The sequence below is a fragment of the Meriones unguiculatus genome, chromosome 18 (assembly GCF_030254825.1).
Source record: "Meriones unguiculatus strain TT.TT164.6M chromosome 18, Bangor_MerUng_6.1, whole genome shotgun sequence".
Lineage (NCBI taxonomy): Eukaryota > Metazoa > Chordata > Mammalia > Rodentia > Muridae > Meriones > Meriones unguiculatus.
Genome location: NC_083365.1, coordinates 7589976 through 7611068, shown reverse-complemented (window position 1 = coordinate 7611068; position 21093 = coordinate 7589976). Strand labels below are relative to the sequence as shown.

At 40.2% G+C, this 21093-nt stretch overlaps 1 protein-coding gene across 2 annotated transcripts in view; it reads left to right on the top strand.

The window, feature by feature from the left end:
- Positions 1-21093, top strand: part of Plcb1 (phospholipase C beta 1) — a 701628-nt gene that overhangs the window by 15103 nt on the left and 665432 nt on the right. For both annotated transcript variants that reach the window (XM_060371729.1, XM_060371731.1), the window contains exon 2: positions 12102-12179. In XM_060371729.1, the coding sequence (XP_060227712.1) occupies positions 12102-12179 (78 nt within the window). The remainder of the gene's footprint in view (positions 1-12101; positions 12180-21093) is intronic.

Genomic DNA, 21093 nt, shown 5'->3' with positions numbered 1-21093 from the left:
CTGTGTTATATAGCAAAGTAAGGTGAATGGGAAGAAACTCCGGAGCATTTCATAATGTCCTCTGCTTCAGTTCCTGCCTCAAGTTCCTGCAGTAAGTTCCTGTCTTGGATTCCTGGATGATGGGCTGTAAGCTAAAAAACCCTTTCCTCCCCAAGATGCTTTAGTCCTGCTGTTTATCACAGTGAGAGATAGCTAACCAGAATTGAAATCAGTTAGTAAACAACCCTCTGAGGGTTGGCCCCATTCTAGAGTAGCCAACTGATCACAAAATAATAAAAGATGAGCAGGTATCTCAGACGTCACTCCTCGGCACATATTCTGACAGTTAATATGCAGCAGCTCCGGTGAGTAGCTGCTTTGATAGGAATACAGACTTTTTCAGTTATGTAGCAAAGGAAACTGGAAATGAAGATTTGTGTATTTCTGAGTCAGATCATGCCTTGAGTGCCAAGAATGCTGAATTCCACTTGGTCCTGGAATGTTTGAAGTGATTACGGAGGAAGTGGGCATAAAGCCGAAACAAATGATCACTAACTGAGAACCTGTACCCAAGTACGGGGTCAGAAAGGAGAACAAATAAATGAGAATTGGCAGCATCTGAAATGAAGGAAAAAGGCCTAATACAGATTCCCAGCGTCTAGATTTGATAGACTTTAATCTTTTAACTTTAACATTTGCTTTTTAAGATTCTTGCAGTGAATTATCACCAAGATCTTTTTATTGAGTTCTTGTCCATTGCTCTGATAAGAGGAGGTGACATGAAAACAATGACTCCCACCTTCCCGTTAATTCCGGTTGGTCTGGGAGTTGGGGATACGTGTGTGCGGCTCACAGCTGCAGTTACTTCCAGGTAGCCTGGAATGCAGTGCATGCCGCTCACCAGGGCTTTTGTTTCGCTTTCTTTGAGAAGAGCAGGTGATGGAGCAGGGCCACAAATGCTTCTGTGATCTGTCAAGCATGTAATCTCACAGAAGCCTAAAACATTTTCAAATTATTCCTGCTTTTAAGATCAAATTTTATTTCCAAGTGTCTTCTTTTTTGACAGTTAAATTTTAAGTAATTTGAAATCTTCCACTCCCTCTAAAGTTTCATGCAATTCTTTAAAAAGATGATTTGTAAAAATGATTCATTTATTTTTGTTTTACGTGCATTGCTGTTTTGCCTGTATGTATATCTGTGTGAGACTGTCAGATACCCAGGAATTCGAGTTTCAGACAGTCGTGAGCTGCCCTGTTTGGCTGGGACTTGAACTCAGAGCCGTAGAAGGAAGAAAGAACAGGAATTGTTCAGTGGTTATGGCGTTTCCATTAGGGAGGGTGAGGAGGTTCTGCTGGTGGTGGCAGTGTGCAGTAAGATGAGTATCTAAATGCAGGCCTCACTGCAGGCCTAGCAATGGTAAATTTTATGTTACATCTGTTTTACTCAATAAAATTCGCGTTCAGATAAACCTACATTTAATCTTTCAGTACATTTTTATTTATTAGTATGTGTATGTGCACACACACACACACACACTTTTTGGAGAGGAGAGAGCAACATTCAGGATTAGTACTCATTTTTTTACCTTGTTGAAGCTCACTGTCTCTCTTGGCTACTACGCCAGGCTAACTGGCCTGTAAGCTTCAGGCCAGTTCTGTATCTTTAGCCTTGTAATAGGCTTCCAGGATAACAGAGTTGTGCCATTACACCTGGATTTTTATGCATGGGTTCTGAGGATGTGCGTTCTCAGGGTCATGCAGTTTGCTCTGCCTGAGCATCAGGGGCTTTCACATCATGTCCCAGGCCAAGCTTTGTTTTAAGTATGCCATTATTAATAGCAAACATCATTATGTGGCATGAATGTGTTTGTATAGGTACTTTACTAAAATCCTCCTCCTCTTTGATCTTCACAACCTTCTTGGATGCATATCTTCAACCCTCCCTTTCCATCCCTGCACAGTGAGTAACTGAAAAGCAGAATAGGGAGGCATTAAAAATCAAGTGGGCAGCCTCCAGCACTGAGCTCCTAAAATTAAACTTACAGGGAAATGAAAATCCGTTATTGCTACTCTGTCCACAATGAACAAACAATACAAACTTCCAAATTTCTCTCTGTAAGTTCTTTGTGAGTTTTCATTACAATGTCTTTTGATTACATAGAGGTTAGGATCTGCTGTAGTTAGGATATAAATGAAAATGTTAAAAAAAAGAGTTGGACTAAAGCCAGGGAAGCAGATCTTTGCCTATTACCTGCTCCTTCAAATCTCATCTTCAGCATATATATATATATGTGTGTGTGTGTGTGTGTGTGTATGTATGTATGCATACGCAGCAGGCCTCGTGATGAGGTTATCCTTGCCCCTGTCTCCATCTCCAGGGGAGAGATCTTCCCCTCCTAACCTGCCTTCTCCTCAGTCACTCAGCACCCAACTCCAGCAGGCATTCCCTAGGAACCCACAGGCCACTCCAGCTGGGGAAGCAGGTAGGCCAGCTGCAGATCTTCACCTCCTCCTCCATTCCTCCAAATACAATCCCCAGTTCGCACCCCCAGCTCTATACCAGACCCCCTCGGGAGCCTCTCCTCACTTTCCAGCCCAATTCCAGGGGGCTATGCCAATCCTTATGGAACACCTCAATTTCTTCCTTCTTGTGTACCCTCTTGATTTTACTATCCCCATTCCTAAGTGTCAGCTATCAATACCCAATACCTGAAACCTCCAGTGGCCACGCCTATCAGGATCTCAGAAGAATTTTCTACCAGGCAACACACAGCCAACATACTATGCTAACATCCAGAGAGGAAACAGAAACCAAGGAACAAAACACCAACCCCCAAAAAGACAAGACCTAGAACTACAATCTTTCCAAACCTAGATGCCTAGACACCCACATAAAGACACAATCAATAACAGCTAGGACATGTCTCCATTAGAGCTCTGCAACTCTACCACAGCAAGCCCAGAGTATTGTGACATGGCTGAAACTACTGAAAGACTTTAAAGTAGTTTTTAAGACTGTGATAGGGCTCCTTGAAGAGGAAATAAATACATTCATGAAAGAAGTCTATCTAAATACAAACAGTGGAAGGAAATGAACAAACAGTTCAAGACCTGAAAAAATATAAATATTATCAATACACCTAGACTGAGGGAAATGTGGAAATAAAAATTTAGGAACTAGAACAGGAACCACAAAGGCAAGCCTCACCAACAGAATATAAGAGATGGAAGAGAGAATTCTGGGCATTGGAGACAGGAAACAAGAAGTGGATACCTTGATCAAAGAAAATGGTAAATTAAAAGAAATCTTTAAACATCCTGGAAATGTGGAACAACATGAAAATAAAAATCTTGAGTAATACAAATAGAGGAAGGCAACTAACCCAGGTCAAAGGCACAGAAACAAAATCATAGAGGAAAATTTCCCTAGCTTAAAATAAGGAGATGCCTACCAGGGTACAAGAAGAATAGAGAACACCAAATATACTACACCAGAAGAGAAAGCCTTATTGGCACACAATAATCAAAACACTAAACATACAGAACGAAGGGGGAATATTAAAAGCTGCAAGGGAGAAAGACCAAGTAACATAAAAAGGCAGACCTATTAGGATACCACTGATTTTTTTCAGTCATGACTTTAAAATCCAGAAGGGGCTGGACAAATGTTCTACAGACTCTAAGAGATCACAGATGCCAGATCAGGCTGCTATACCCTGCAAACTTTCCAATGTCATTGCTTGAGAAAATAAGATATCCCATGATAAAACAAAATTTAAGCAATAGTTGTCTACAAACTTACCCCTATAGAATGCACTACAAAAAACGCCCAACACAAACTTGGTTAACTGCACACAAAAACCACAAGGAATAAGTAATCCCAAATCAACAAATCACAAGAGAGGAAACACACACACATGCGCACTAGAACAGAACAGCAGCAACAACAAAATAACAGGAATCAACAAACACTGCTTGTTGATACCTCTCAACATCAATGGTCTTGATTCCTGAATAAAAACATACCAAATAACAGAATAGATGGGAGAACAGGATATATCCTTTTGCTGCATTCCAGAAAGAAACCTTAATATCAAGGATAGATATCACCTCGGGGTAAAAGGATGGAGAAGGATATTCCAAGCAAATGGGCTTAAGAAACAAGCTGTTTTAATTTTAATGACTGACAGAATAGACTTCAAACCAAAATAGTCAGAAGAGACTGGGGAGAACACTATGGACTTATCAAAGGAAAAATCAACTAATAGGATATTACAATTCTCAACATCTATCAAACAAACACAAGGGCATTCAAGTTCATAAAAGGAACATTACTACAGTTTAAATCACATAGTGACGCCCTTACACACTGTGAAATGTTTCAATAACCTACTCTTGTCAATAGACAAAAATAAATAAATAAATAAATAAATAAAATAAAATAAACAGAGAAATGCTGGAGCTAACTGATGTTATAAACCAAGTAAACAGGGGTTAGGGATTTATCTCAGTGCTAGAGCACAAAGCCCTGGATTTGGTCTTCAGCTGTGGGGGTAAAAAAGAAACAAGCAACCAACCAACCAACCACCCACCCACCCAACCAGCCATGCTATCTGACCATCATGGATTAAAACTGAATATCAATAACATCAGAAACAATAGAATGCTTGGAAACACGTGGAAACTTAAAAGCTCACTCTTCAGTGAAAAACAGGCCAAGACAGAAATGAAGAAGTAAATTAAAGACATCCTAGAATTGAATGTCTACGAATTCACAGCATACCCAAACTTATGGCTCACAATGAAATCTGTTCTAAGAGGGAAGTTCAGAGCACTAAATGCCTACATAGAAAAATGGGAGAGATCTCATCAGTGAAGGTGAAAGGGGGATGAAACAAAAAGGGGGAACTGTAGAGAGCTGCGTAATGCCGCGCCTTAAAGATGGAGCTGGTTTCTGCCTTCCACCTTCCCGATGGTGAGTGCTCTCTGTCACAAACAACTCCACATTTGGCTAAGGCCGAGGATCTGGCTTGCTTCCATGTATGTGGACCTATCTGCATTGCCCCCATGGCACGCTGGGGTTGGCTACCCAGAGGCTATTTAAGCTGTGGGCTGGCTTTCCCCAGGGTCAGATGATGATTCAAGGTTCCTGAATAAACTGCATTGAGAAGAACAACAACAACAACAACAACAAAAAAAAGATCAGAAAGAAGGAGAGGAGTCCCTATCAGTGGACTTGGGGAGAGGCATGCATGCAGAAAGGGGGGGAGGGGGAGACCGGGAGGGGAGGAGGGAGGGGCTTATGGGGGGGATACAAAAGGAATAAAGTGTAATTAATAAAAGTTAAATAAAAAATTTAAAAAAAAAAGAAAAATGGGAGAGATCTCATCCGTGAAAGCTCTAGAACAAAAAGAATAAATTACACCCAAAAGCAGTAGATGGCAAGAAATAATCAAACTTAGGGCTGAAATTAGGAAAATAGAAATAAGAAAAATAATACAAAAAAAAAAAGTGAAACAAAGTGTTTTTTTTTTTTTGAGAAAAATCAGTAAGATTGACAAAACATTATCCAAATTTACTAAAAGGCAGAGAGAATATCCAAACTAACAATGTTAGAATTGAAAAGGGAAACATAACAACAGGCTCTGAGGAAATCCAGAGAACCAGAAGGACATACTTTAAAAACCTGTACCCCACCAATAGCGAAAATCTAAAAAAAAAAAGGTTATTTTTTTTTTCTTTTATATACCACCTACCAAAATTAAATCCAGATCTTAGGGAAGTAGAAGCATTAATTAAAAGTTTTTGAACCAAACCAAACCAAAACAACAATAAAAGCAAAACTCAAACCCACCCCAGAGCCAGAGCACAGGATTCTACTAGATTTTCAAAGAGTTAATGCCAATACAACTCAAACTATCCCACAAAATGGAAACAGAAGAAAATATTACCCAATTTGTTTTAAAAAGCCACAGTTATTCTGTTATTCGATCCTAATAGAGACCCAACAAAGAAAGTAAATTACAGATCAGTTTCTCTTATGCACATAGGTGCAAAAATTCTCAACAAACTACTTGCAAAATGAATTAAAAAACACATAAAAAGATATACATGATGCTCAGGTGGATTTCTTCCTGGAGATGCAAGGATGGTTCAACATGTGTAAATTGATGTGTATAACCTGCCATATAAACAAACTGATAGCCAAAAAACCATATGATGATCTCATTAGATGCAGAAATGGCTTTGACAAAATCTAACACTCCCTCGTAAAAAAATTCCTCAGGAGATTAGATTACAAGGGATAAATCTCAGCATAATAAAGGCAGTTTGCAACAAGCCCATAGTCAATTGGGAAAAATTCAAAACAATTTCATTAAGTCTGGGATAAAGCAAGGTTTTTTTATTCTCTCCATATATATTCAGTATAGCACTTTAAGGCTTTGCTAGAGCAGTAAGACAACTGAAGTATCAAGGGGATACAAATTGAGATGGAAAAAGTCCAAGTATCTTTATTTGTAGATGACATGGTAGTACTTACCCTAAAATTTTATTGGGAAATACCCAATACCCTAAAAATTCAAAACAGGGCTAGACGAAAGGGGAGGAGGTCCTCCCCAATCCGTGGACTTGGAAAGGGGCAGGGAGGAGCTGAGGGAGGGAGGGTGGGATTGGGAGGGAATAAGGGAGAGGGATACAGCTGGGATACAGAGTTAATAAAATGTAACTAATAATAATAAACAATAAAAAAGGAAACTCCTATAGCTGATAAATACTGTCAGCAAAGTAGCTGGATACAAAATTAACTCAAAAAAGTCAGAAACCTCCTGATACACAAATAACAAATGCACTGAGGCAGAAACCAAGGAAACAACCCCTTTCTCAGCAGGATCAAATAATATGAAACATCCTGGGGCAACTCTAACCAAGCAAGTGGAAGACTGTATGATAAGATGTTTAAGACATTCAAGAAAGAAATTGAAGAAGGTATCAAAATATTAAAGATCTCCTATGCTTATGGATTGGTAGGATTAATGTTGTAAAAATGGTCCTCCTGCCAAAAGCAGTATACAGATTCAAAGCAATACCCATCAAATTTCCACACAATTCATAACAGATTTTGAAAAGCCATATGGAGGCTGAGAATCAACCAAACAAACAAAAAAAACCCAAAAGTGAAAACAATTCCAGACATTAAAAAAAAAAAAAAAGAAACCATAAAATTCTCAGATAAGCGGATTGATCTAGGAGAAAAAAAAAAAAAAAAAAAAAAAAACATACTGAATGAGCTATCCCCGAAACAGAAGAGAATGAATGATATTTGATTATATGTGGATACAAGCTTTTAAGTCAATAATAACCAACCTATAATCCATAGAACAAAAGAGGTCTAGAGTAAGGGCCTGGGGTGGAGAGATATATCTCATTTGGAAAGAGAAATAAAATTGGAAGTTATGGATGGATGGTAAGGGTGGGCCTGGAATGGAGTAACTAAATTGGGAGTGGAAAGGAAGAGGGGAACAAGGGAGACAATACGGAGAGAGACAACTAAAATTAAGGCCCATCTGAGGGGTTATATGAAAACCTAATACAATTGAAGATTCCTAAAATACATCCATATATGATGATGGTTTAACTAATGTTGCCAAATAATGGGGGAGATAGAGCCCCAGCTGGCCTTTTAGTTACTAAATAGAGCTTTCTGTCCTGGGATTGGGTGACGTATAAGTGAAATGGGAAAGTGAAATTGGCCAAAGGGAATCCACTAGCAACCCAGGATGTCGCCAAGATGGCTCTCCACAAACCAATTTCAAGGGACATTGGAGAAGACGACACCTTCACAACTCATCATGTTGACTAGAGAGATCAAGCTGGTGCCTACATAGAGCCTTCACCCCTATGTTCTAGCATCTTTGGTACATAGAGGTAATCTGCACATTACCTTGACACAAAGCTTGTGGCAGTAATCCATCAACACCTGATCTGACTGAAGGACCACTCCAGGAAACGGAAACCACACCTGATACAGCTCACCAAGAAACCGACACCAGATAGTGCGGGGACCTCGAGTAAAACTAAACACTATTGTTCACTTAAGAGCACAGGGGATCCTAGGAAAGAAGGGGAGACAGTGGGACCTGGAGAGGACAGGAGCTCCACAAGGAGAGCAACAGATCCAAAATATCTGGGCACAGGGGCCTTTTCTGAGACTGATACTCCAACCAAGGACTATTCATGTATTTAACCTAGAACCTCTGCTCAGATGTAACCCATGACAGCTCTATATCCAAGTGGGATCCCTAATAATAGGAACAGGGACTCTGACATGAACTCAGTGTCTGGCTCTTTGACCACCTACCCCTGAGGGGGAGCAGCCTTACCAGGCCACAGAGGAAGACAATGCAGCCAGTCCTGATGATACCTGGTAAACTAGGGTCCGTAGGAAGGGGAGGAGGACTTCCCCTATCAGTAGACTTGGAGAGGAGCAGAGGAGGAGATGAGGAAGGGAGGGTGGGATTGGGAATGGATGAGTGAGGCGGCTATAGCTGGGATACAAAGTGAATAAACTGTAATTAATACAAACACAAAAAAAATTAATTAAAACAGTAAAGATAAAGCAGTGAAAAAACTCCTAATGGCATCGTGCTATAGTCACATATCAGTGCCTCACTCAGAGAAGCTTCCTCTACAGCAGATGGGACATATACAGAGACCCACAGACAGACAATGTGTAAGAATAAGAGATTGGAACGCTCAGCCCTAGATAGGATGTTTCCAACAAATGTCTCCCTTTGGGGCTCAGTGAATCTTGTAGAAGGGGAGGCAGAAAGAGTCTAGAAGCTAGGGTGGAAGAGATCAGGAAAATGAGGCACACTCAATCAACAAGATCAGCATATGAGCTCCCAGAGACTCGGGCTGCACGCGCAGGGCCTGGTTGGCACCATCGTCCTGGTTTATACTATGGCTTCCAGTTTAGTGTGCTTGTAGAATTCCCCAATGTGCAAGCACACGGATCTGTTTCCTGTGTCTTCCCTTGGGCTCTTTTTATTCTGTTTGTTTGTTTTGTCCAATTTTGTTTTATCCTATATTTTATTTTATTATACTTTAGAAGCCTGTGAGTTTCCTAATGAGAGACGGAAATGGAGTGGATGTAGATGGGAGGGGAGGTGGGGAGGAGCTAGGAGGAGTAGGGGGTATAGGCACTGTATTCAGGTTACATTATGTGAGAAAATCTATTTTCAATAAAAGGAAAAAAGTGGCTTGTCAGGGTTTATGAGTATAGCTTCTGATGCCAATAGGAGACAGAATCTCTTGATGTTTTGATTGTGAGCCTTGCCTGGAATGGCTTAACCATCTCTCACAAGAAACCTCAAAGAAAATTTCCTAATCCTCTAGTTCTTATAATCTTTCCATTGCCTCTTGTGCAATGTCCCCTGAGCCTTACATATAGAGTATTTTGTAGAAGTATCAATTGAGACTGGGTTCAAAAACTTTGTTTATTTGTTGTGGTTTTCTGTAATAGTTCCTGTCTGTGGCAAAGGGAAGAGTCCTTGAAGAGGCACGAAGGCACATTTATTTGTGGTTGTAAGGACAAATGCTTGTAGATTGTTAGGGATTTTGCTGGTTTAGTAAATTAGTGCTTTTAGATTCTCCTCCAATAACCATGTTTTCACAAGACCACCCAAATATGAGCTTAACCAGGATGACAACAATGAACATTCAAAACTGAATGGGAAAAGCCAACGAGGCCTAACCCTGCACAAAGACAACAGGCAACTGACGAAAGCTGGAAGTGGGAGAAATGGCTTCCCCAAGGAAACGCACACTGATTGATTTTCTGGTGCTAATGGTCAGCCTTGGAATCATCATACGAGTAACATATATACATATAGATACATACATACACACACAATTACGTATATGTGTGTAGTAACAACTGATGAATAAAGAGACATGAATTCAGAAGAGAGTGGGGAGGACTACAGGAAGGGTTTTGAGGAAGGAAAGGAAAGGGAGAAATATTGTAATTAAAATACAATTTTAAAAACAAACAAACAACGACAGAAGTGGCAGTGGAGTCACTTCAGTCCTACACAAAGAACTACAGACAACTAAAGAGTGTTGAGAGCAGGAGAAATCAACTTGTCCAGGAAAGAGTACAACAATTGCTTATCCAGCACCTAGTCACCAGCCCTGAAAATATACTCTTGAGTAACATTATAAAGAGTAGGCAGTTTATATTTAGGAATATATGTATATGGATATATGTATATAAATATATGCACGTGACTATGATTAATGAAAAAAGAGGACATGAATTTGAAAGAGGGAAAGGACCGGTGCTTGGAAGGAGTAAAAGAGAAAAATGAAAAATTGTGTTTTCAGTAAAGACCAGAGCATTTTTGTTTAGCACGGAACACACTCGTGTGGGAAGGGAAATCTCACGTGATCCCACCCCTAAACAAAGAACTACGGGCGACTAGTGACTGCTGAGAGGGAGAATTAGTCTTCCTCTTAATCGATGTCCTTAATTGGTTTTCCAGTACCAAGTGGCCAGTCCTGAAACCTTATGCACACATGTAACACTGAGTGGACTCAGCAGGTTGCATATATCTAATGCTTTCATACATATGCGTAGCACATAATGACAAAGAGGCCATGAATTTGAACTGGGACAGGTTGGAATGGGAGGGCAGCAAAGGGGCTGAAGGAGGAAAGGGAAGGGTAAATGATGTAGTTTTGCTTGAAGTTTATAAATTTATATTTGATGTATTTGTGTGCGCGCAAGAAGTAAATGTTTGGAATATTGCTGGAAAAACAACATAGCTCAACAATGTTCCTTGTTGTAGCACAGTGCACGCAACCTAGCTTCATAGACTCATGCATTAAATTCACAGCAATATTTGTCTATGATGGTTTAGATTATATATAGAATTTAAATCTGCAACAGTTTCATATGCACCTTTCCAAATATGTGAAAGATGTCCTTATTTACTGTTACCGTGGAAACAGCAATGCCCAAATGCTATACTCACTCTCTTTGGTACAATTAAAAATCATTTTATGGAGCAAATGTAATTTAAAATATTATCCTCAAGCATGGATTTTAATTAACCTTAATTATATGAAATACATTATGATAGTGTTAACATTATTTTAAAATCTAAATATAGTTTTCTAAAAGAAACTGTGCCAATGTCTTTAAATTTTTGTCGTAATAAATGCGTGCATCGCTGTCTTTCTTTTCGAGTTAGGTAGTGATGTTCTGATTATTGCTTAACTCTGTCAGTTCTGCATCTGATAATCTTTTTGTGTATGTAAGTGCATGTGGTTGTATGAGTGCAAGGGTTTACATGTACTGTGGTGTGTGTGTGGAGATCAGAGGACAGATCTCGTTGCTGTTTCCTGCTGTTTACACCAGGCTGTGGGCCCAGGGGCTTCTGGAGATCCTCTTGTCTCTACCTCCCATATTGCCCGAGGAGAACTCGTATTGCTGTTGTCTATTACCATACTTAGCTTTATGTAGGTTTCAGGGATTCGAACTCAGGTCCTCATGTTTGTGTAGCAATCACTTTTACCCATGAGCCATCACATCAATTCTCTAATTAATAAATTAGTTATAGTGGCCTAAATCACAACCAGAGAGCATACATGGGATGGACCTAGGCCCCCTACACATATGTAGCAGATACACAGCTTGATTCCCATGTGGGACCTGTAACAGCAGGAGCAGAGGCTGTCTCTGACTCTGCTGCCTGCCTTTAAATCCCTTTCCCCTAATGGGATGGTCTTGTCTAACCTCAATAGAAGAAGATGTGCCCAGTCCTACTAATTTTATATGCCAAGGCAGGCTAATATCCAGGGGAGCTCTCACCCTTTTTGAGGAGAAAGGGAGAGAGTATAACGGGAGAGGAGAGACTGGGAGGAGAGAAAGGAGGGGAAGATTTGCTTGGGATGTGAAGTAAATACATTAATTAATGAAAAAATTACCATGTCTACTTTGTTTGAAACTTTTCTTAGTAATTGATAACCTTGAAGAATCACTTATGCGTTATTGGTTCTTCAGTAACTTCCCACAGGGATATGAACTGATGTTCATTCTTTCTTTTTTTCATTTTCTAGGACTCCACTATTGTTACTCCAATTATTTTGAGGACTGATCCTCAGGGATTTTTCTTTTACTGGACAGATCAAAATAAGGTAAGAGATAAGATGTCTTTCTCACATTATCCTGTTGGTTAATTACAAAGTATTTGTTTACCTTATATGTCTACCCATTTCACAGACTACCTTTTGCAGTGTATTTCTTGATTCTACTTCAGAGACTCAGATTAAAGGCCTTAGGGCCTTTCATGGATGCTTGTGTGAAATGGTGGATTCACAAGATCCTAGAATAATTGTTTTCTGTTTAAAACAAGAAGTCGGACTTGTAGATTGCATTTGGTGGTGGACATGATTTTAGACTTTCACTGACTTAAGTCCCTTTCAATGCAGAAGGAAGACAGATGATGAGAAAATTCCTCTTGACCTTAATGACCAAAGGTTAAACAGTCAGTCCATTTTTTCCCTCCCTTTTCTCTGGGCTATAATTAACAGTTCTCTCAGTAGTAGCCTGATTCGGCCTTGATAGTTTTTTCATGTTTGTGATGGGTAATTGTGATTGTCACCTTGACACATCTGGGGAGAGGGAACCTCAGATGAGGACTTGCCTTCTTCATTGCCCTGTGGATATGTCTGTGGGATATATATCACTTACCCTTGATGTAGCAGAGTCAGGTCTTCCGTAGGCAGCGCAGTCCCTAAGGGCTTGGGCCTGCCTATGTATGAAAGGTAGGCCCACATGAGCCTGGACTCAAGCTGAATCCTCTGTGGACTCAGCCTCAGTTCCTGGTTCCAGCTTCCTTCTTTGTGTTCCTGCCTTGGTTTTCCTGGGTTTATATACTCAAACCTATGATCCAAGTAAACCATCCCCCCAAGTTGTGTTAGTCGTAGTATTTATCACAGCAACAGAAAGCAAAACTGCAACAGTGTTAAAAAATTAAAGCTAAGCTTCCTTTAACCTTTTTGTTGAGTTTTTTCAAGAGTCTTCCCATATTAGCTTTCTGCCTGCAATACTAAGAATTCAGTATCTCAGTTCTTAAAAAGCCAGTTGACAATTCCATACTGAATTATTAAAAAATGTCTGCAGACCATAAGATTTATTTGAGGTTTAATGGGCAGTTAGACAAGAATATTCATAGGAAGTGGTTATTATTTCAAGAGTCACTGGCACCTAAGGGCCCAGCACGTAGATTATTTTAGTCCTCAAAGTTCTGACATCTGAAGAAGTGGTTTGCTGTTTTCAAGATTACTAAATACATTTAGAAAGCAATAAGCTAGAATTACTAATAGAATACTATCAGAGCAGCTAGGGGCTCCCCAGTTATTTCACAGTGGGGTTTAAATATTTGTATTCTAACATCATGGTCAATTTCAAGTATCCAGAATCCTTGGGTAATTGGTTGTAGGCCGTGCCTTGGGCAACCTTTTGCACTTGTGAGCACAGGTTGTAACTGGCCTTGACAGCATCATTTTGAGAGTTGTGGGTCCTCTTAGAAATGTTTCCATGGTGAAAAGTTAATATCTGCTCTCCAGGCCAGCCCTGAATTGGCCAGCTCACAGTCTCTCAAAAAGCAAATTCTATCCTAGAGGTGCTGGTCCTACTGGTCCTGGAGTTACATCTAACTACTGTGTGTTTGCTCTGGAGCCCATGGCCATAGATACAGGAGTTCCATATAGGATTGAGGACAATGTCAGAAATTATATGTGGGTAAGATTTCATGCTTAGCAGCGTTCATGTTTGCTGCTGGGTGTGTTAATCACGTTGTCTTAGACATTCTGTTTTGTTTCCTGCTGTTATGTATAAAACAATGACTTGAAAGAGTTTTTTTTTTTTTTTTACTCCTAAAGATTATTTTTAGAACAGTCACAGCTATATTTGTAAAAGATTTATTTATAATGCCTAGAGCATTTCTAAAGGTTTGGTGCTTGTACAAGAGACCAGACTGTCAGTTTGATTTTTTCAACTTGTAAATCAAATTTCCATAAAAGCACCAGAAGATATTTTGGGGTTTTTAAATAATTCATAGCAACTCGGTTAAGCTCCAGCAGAAGAACAATCATAAACATTTCTTTGCTTGAGGAAGAGAAGGGGCCAAAGGCTCTTTGATTCGTCTTTATTGTTTTGGGAGCCCAATATTTTTACCCAGACATATTTTCAGTGGAGTAAATGCATTTACATGTTTTATACCAGCCTTTCTCTCTTGGACACAATGCTGTTTATAATCATTCGGAACAAATAACGGGGAGAAGGGGTGAGGGAATTTTTTTTTATGTCTCTTTGCTTTTCCTCTTATGGATATTAATCTTAGTCAAAACATGGTAAATTGTGTTCTTTGCTTCTAAGATCCCTGTCATTCCTCAGTCATTTATAAGTTTGGAGGTTTATTTTTTGGTCAATGATCATATATCTTAAACTCAAAAAGATGGGCAGATTTAAGAAAATAATACTAAAAGAAACTTGAAATTTACCACATTTTCAAGTTTGTCATTTTTTTCTGGCGTTTAGCCCAGTCCTGGAATCCGATCAAGTGGTGTATCCACTCTTTGGTCTTGGGCAACTGTAAACAGTACATTAGAGTCTGTGCAGGCTGGACAAACTGTGCACAAACAGAGGGCAGCATGCCAGGCTTTTAGTTGAGGTTGTGCATAGGTCCTTTGAAGGACCAGGGTGAGTGGTGAATCAGGACGCCCCGTAAAGGACTACTTGTTTAAAGTATTTTGCTTCCTGGCAGTTAGTCTTAAGGGTCTGCCATCTGTGTTATGGAGACCTCCGAGAAAACAATATAGTTCCTTCAAGGTTACCGTTTGGGTTCACACGTTTGTTTTCCATGACTGAGAAGCTTAAACTGGTATCTATTGTAAGATGCCTCGTCTTTCTGAGCTACTGCCCGACATGGTCTACTGTTGGTCCATGAAACTGGTGCAGAAGCACCTGGATTTGCACTCACAGTAAACCTCCTGTGCGCACAGACACAGTGAGGGGTTTAAGATCCCATCAGAGCCTCGTGAGAAGAGCGTGCCTGGTACAACTCTCACATTCGTGCTGTCTAATGTATGTCCGTTTTTGTCATAGCTGCACCACACCGGGTACCAGACTCTGATTTCAAACCGCTGGCTTCCTCTCGTAGGCAGTGCAGGGCTGCCTTACCTACCCCACTCCTTTGACTTGTCATCATAGAAATGATCGGTGACAAAGAAGACAGACAGCCCAGACGATAGAATTACAAATCAGAAATGGGAAGTCATATTTAGAGAGCTGAAATTCGTTCACTGAAATATTGACAGGACATTTGGGTTAGTGCAAGCAGATGAATGTGAATATCACTTTTATAGATAAATATTCATGCTTTGTTCCATTGCTGGACCTATTTTGACAACTTTCTACTTACTGTTTATTGAATGTAATTAGCAAAAACGAGTTACTGAATATGATTATTTTATTTTAAGCACAGTGGCTTTTTTCTATAAGTGTGGAGTATGTAAGAAGGATACATTTATTTATAAGTCATGGGCGAGAAGTTTCTGCCTACCCAAAGTGCCAAAAAGGTTGCCGTCATTAGACCATGCCACATGGATACTGGCAGTCATGACAGGAAGTGTTAGCCAAAATATTCATGTCACTGTGAAAATCTGAAAAAAAAAAAGGGTCAACAGAGAAGAGCTCGCAAAGTCCTGTCTAGAATATGACATAAGAGAACATTATCTTGCAATTTGATGCCCTGGTTCTGTGCCAAGTTTGGTGTAAAAATAAAATCAGTTTAGTTCAGATCTGAGAAGCTCATGAAACTTCAATAAATCCTTCCTTCTTTCTTTAAAAGAGGCACCGTGGGGAAGGGAGGACAAGTTCACAAATTTTAAAAAACAATAAGAGGAAAAAAATACGCATTTTCAATGAAGGAATCTTTGTTTTTTTTTTTTGTTTGTTTGTTTGTTTTGTTTTTTCCTATGTCTTGAGATCTCTTTGTAGAATAGTCTGGCCTCGAACTCAGAGATCTGCCTGTCTCTGCCTCTCTGAGTGCTGGGATTATAGGCATGTGCCACCACACTTGGCAATACAGATTTTTTTAAATCTTTCTTTTAAAAATTTTATTTTTTTATATTAAAAACAGTTTATTCACATTGTATCCCAGCTGTAGCCCCCTCCCTCATTCCCTCCCATTTCCACCCTCTCTTCCTCATATCCTCCCATGCTCCTCTCCAAGTCCACTGATAGGGGAGGTCCTCTTCCCTTTCCATCTGACCCTAGCCTGTCAGGTCTCATCAGGACTGGCTGCATTGTCTTCCTCTGTGGCCTGGCAAGGTTGCTACCCCCTCAGGGGGAGGGGTTGTCAAAGAACCCACCACTGAATTCATGTCAGAGACAGCCTTTTTTCCCCTTACTAGGGTACCCACTTGGATACTGAGCTGCCATGGGCTTCATCTGAGCAAGGGTTCTAGGTTATATTCATGAATGGGCCATGGTTGAAGTATCAGTCTCAGAAAAGAGCCCTGTATCCAGATATTTTGGTTCTGTTGCTATCCTTATGGAGCTCCTGTCCTCTCCAGGTCTTACTATCCCCCCCCTTCTTCCATAGGATTCCCTGCACTCTGCCCAAAGTTTGGTTATAAGTCTCAGTATCCACTTTGATACACTGCTGGGTAGTCTTTCAGAGTCCCTCTGTAGTAGGCTCCTCTTTTCTCCTTCTTCCAATGTCCATTGAAGTGTGAATTGATCATTTTACACAGGTTCCTCCTTACTTAGCTTCTTTAGGTGTACAGATTTTAGCATGTTTATCCTATATTGTAGAATAATAGGACCTATATTATAGGTCTAGTATCCAGTTATAAGTGAGTTTATACCATGTGTGTCTTTCTGCTTCTGGGATACCTCACTCAGGATGATCAGATTTTTTAAATGCAGATAATTCATAAATATTTCCTTTTAGTAAGAAAGTAAATCATTATAAATGTCTTCAACATTATCTGATAATCCTAATCCTAGTTGTGTATGTGCTTTCTTTTTTCCATTCAGGAATAGCTAGCATCTTTCTGGTTTATTCCTGGGTTTCCTTCATTCATTTGAAACGCATAATTTTGAAAATATTGTGTTTTATTCAAATCCATTTTATCCTGTTAGATTATTTTTGCTGTTTCAAAACTTGCCTTTGACTTCCCAGAGTATGTTAGACACGTCATGTCTGAGCCTACCCCAGAGTATGTTAGAGATATTCATGTATGAATCTACGCCCAAAAGTATGTTAGAGATGTTATTATATGAACGTATCCCTAGAGTATGTTAGACATGTTCATGTATGAACTCACCCTCAGAGTATGTCCGAGATGTTCATGTATGACTCTATCCCCAGAGCGTATTATAGATATTCATGTATGAACCTCCTGCCTTCTTTTAACTTGTGCTATTGTGTTCCCATATAATTTTGGATTGCAAAATTTTACATCATGATAAAGCTCCCCTTGGCAGATTCTGAATATTTGTTTCTCATTTGGAGCCACCCCCCTACAACACAGAGTCGTGGCCAGTCTGATGCTCTTTGTGGGTATGCAGGACAGGGATTCTCTAAAGTACTATTGCTGCTTGAAAACTACACATCTCTTAAGCTTTAGTCCTGGGCCGTACCGTTGTTTATGCCTACATAATCATATGTGAGAAGACTGTTTTCTCAGGCCCAGTCATCAGTGTTAGGAAACATTTCAACTTTTGCCTGACAGATACAACTGTTGTATCTATGCTTTAATCTGCCCTAACTGGATTTGCCAGGAAACTGGGCATATTTTCAGTCCTTACTGGCCATTTCTGTTCTTTTGTGTTGATACTTCTTGCTGTAGTGAATCTTGCAAATACATTCTTCTGTCTGTGGCACGTCTTGAATTCCCCAGCATCTAATTCATGCTTAACAAAAGATAGCTTATAGTCTGAAAGTTTGATGGAGTCACATTTCAACTTTTCTTTGTCTCTTTTTTTTTTTCCAATTCATCATCTTCATATCATTCCTGTTAACTGAGGTTTGGAATCCACATGTAATACTCATGAATGGTGTGAGATGGATTTCTTAATTTGATTTCTTCAAACAGGTTGTTCTGTGTATTTGTGGCTCTCTCTGCTTTCTAGTTGTAGCCAGTGGGTAGCATCTCAGGGCACCGTTTGCTTTGGGGCCTTCTTGCTGGCTTAGAATTTGAAGGGCACATGGGACTTCAAAGGCGACTGGACTGAGGTAATGCTCTGTTGTTACTCCCAACTTGAATAGCTTTAAATGTCAGTGCCCATGAACTTCTTGGTTGTCATTCTCTGCTTCGTTCCTAGTTACCTTCTGCCAATTGCACTTTTTGGTTGAGTTGGCACCACCCCTTGTGTTTCTCCATGATCTAGATGGCAGGCGTACATTTATATGCACATATTCAGTCATTTCTGGGAAGCCGCATTGGAGCGATTGACTGCTACCTGCACCACCTGCCTCTCTTTCCTCCTCCAAGACTTCGAGTGAGAGCCTGCGGGCCTCTCGTAAAGAGTGCTGATGATGGGCGTTTCTATAAATGTCAACTGGAGATACCCTTTTCTTGTAATCTGAGATTTCTATACAGAGTTCAAATGAAAAGTTTAAAAGTTAAATATTTACATAAGCCGCTGTGATATTTTTAAAACAGAAGTCCAGAGCTAAGAAATATTTTGGATGATGAATCATAAACCTCACAAAAAGAACCATGTGCTATGAAAAACCAGTCTGGCTTCCATAAAGAATGGTGGACACATGCTTCAAAATGGGCCCTTTGGCAATGGGTCTCCTCTTTGGGAGACATGTGTCTAGAGCATCCTAGGAACTCATTTCCAACCTTTCCTTCATGAAGTACTCCAGAACTGACACCATGCTTGAACGTAAAGATGCAATTATAAAGTAAGAGCTGAGGCTTGCTCACGTTTATTAGTTGACTTTTATAAAAGGTGAGACTGTAAGTGAATTCACCTTAGCAAGCAGCAAGGTTGATGTGATGCAGCTCTGTGAGTGCAGCCATTGTTCCCTGGCCCACCCAAAGCAGAGCACATATCACTTGGACAAACTGATAGCTCTACGTCCAGTGCTTCTCTCTCTCTCTTCTGCCTTCCCATTTTTGCTGTCAATGAGATGGATGGAAGCATTTCCAAATGTACCATTGGCTCCTTGCCCTTCCATAGGACCCTAGCTGTGTGCCAGTGTCCAGCCAGTGTCTGTACCCTTCTGCTTTTTATTCCAGCTGTTAGATGTCACTTCAAATCCAGTGTAGCTTCTCAGAGTTTGGTGAGGGACGCCCACCTGTAGGCTCAGATTTTTCACTAAACCTACTTTATTTAGGGTTCTTAAACACCTTTACCTCCCTTATAACCCCCTGACTTTAGATAGTATATTAATAGGAAAAAGGGCTCTAGACCTTTTTTATCTACTTCCTGCTGATTAGGGTCAATGGGTCTTCAGGGGGTTACCAAACTCAGTCATCAGGATACAACAGTCCAGTCCAAAGGCCAACACCAACTAGCAACATGATTCAGAAGATCAGGACAAGTCAGTGAAAGCCTCCGGTCTGCTGGATTGGCCCAAGAAACTCTCTGGAACGTTTCTCTCTTAGAAGTTAAGTTTTGAAGCACGGAGAACAGCACAGTGATGTTGATCCAAAAAGCGAAACCTCGCTGTGCTTGGGCCTCTTTATATCTCCTCTTCTCAAATTCCACCCACGGATGTTCTCAGCTGGCCAAAGTCATGCCCCTCACAAGAGAGGGCTCACAGCAAAACATCATGTGACAAAACTGAGTCTTCAAGGAGACCAGAAACTTCCACGTCACCCACCCTAACCAATGATATCTGAAGAGTACATGTGGCACCAATACCATCTCTGTAGTCAGGAAAACTCAGAGGTGCATGCTGAATGGTAATCCCTGAAGTGCCCCTAGGGAGTGGAGTCTACTTCCTTCATTGTTAACCGATTTGTAAACACCCAGCAAAGCTTTCTTCCCTCTCTCCCTCACACTCTCAGCCCTCCTGCATCCTAGCACCACTTCTAAAGTAAACTGTTCTCACCATAATCCTTGTATGGGGATGTCTTGTTTTGAACAGGTTAGTGTACATACCTCCTGATTCGGAGCGATAAAGATATTCCTTAGTGAAGAGCCACTCTTTTAAGCCAGGGCTGGTTTTCCTAAACAGAACTCATTTATACTGCCATGGCAGATGTGCCTTTGGGAACTCCATATCATGTATGTTTAAAGAGTCACCTCAGTAACTGTCTAGGCCCTGCTTTGCTCATCTGTAAGAAAAGTATGTCTAAGTTTGGATGGTTCTGAAGGTTCTCTCTGAACACTAGCATTGTGCCTGCTACTTTGCAAACATGCAGGCCTGTGTGGTGGCTTTTGCCATAAACACTCTCTGCTGCACCATTTTTCCCAGTGCCTCATTAGGGATCATAAGTGTGCTGCTCTGAAAGCCAAGTGAACATTTATGGATGTTTGCATTTTTATTCCCCCTTTTCTTCTTCTTGGTAACAGTGACCTGCTTTCTATACAAGCTTATTTGATCTAGAGCATTGAAGCTTGGGGCTTGTTGGGCAAACAAGATGTTTGTTTATATATTTCATCATGTTTTGGGAACAGAGCCATGGAAGTTGAAAGAAGGGATTTATTGCCAGAAAGCTTTTCCTCTGAGGATATTCACTAATAAATATTCCATCATAGGTGAAAGTGTTTTAGACTGTAGGGGATTTGAGGCATCTTATGGAATAAGCTGTAAGATGATTTAGAGGTCTTTGATAAGACAAAGTGGTATTATTATCCTCCAAGAGACTGCTGCTGCACAGTGGCCTGTCTTTTTTTGTTGAATAATCGTTTTAGGATTATCACAATTAGACTGGTACCAGGCACAGCTTCTCAGCCACACCAACTTGATCCTTAGAATTTAGTATTCTAGCATTTTTGAGCATAAAGCAAACCACCACAATCCAGATTGCTAGGAGCAGGCAATCTTCTTCTGCATCAATTTAATTTCTCATTAAG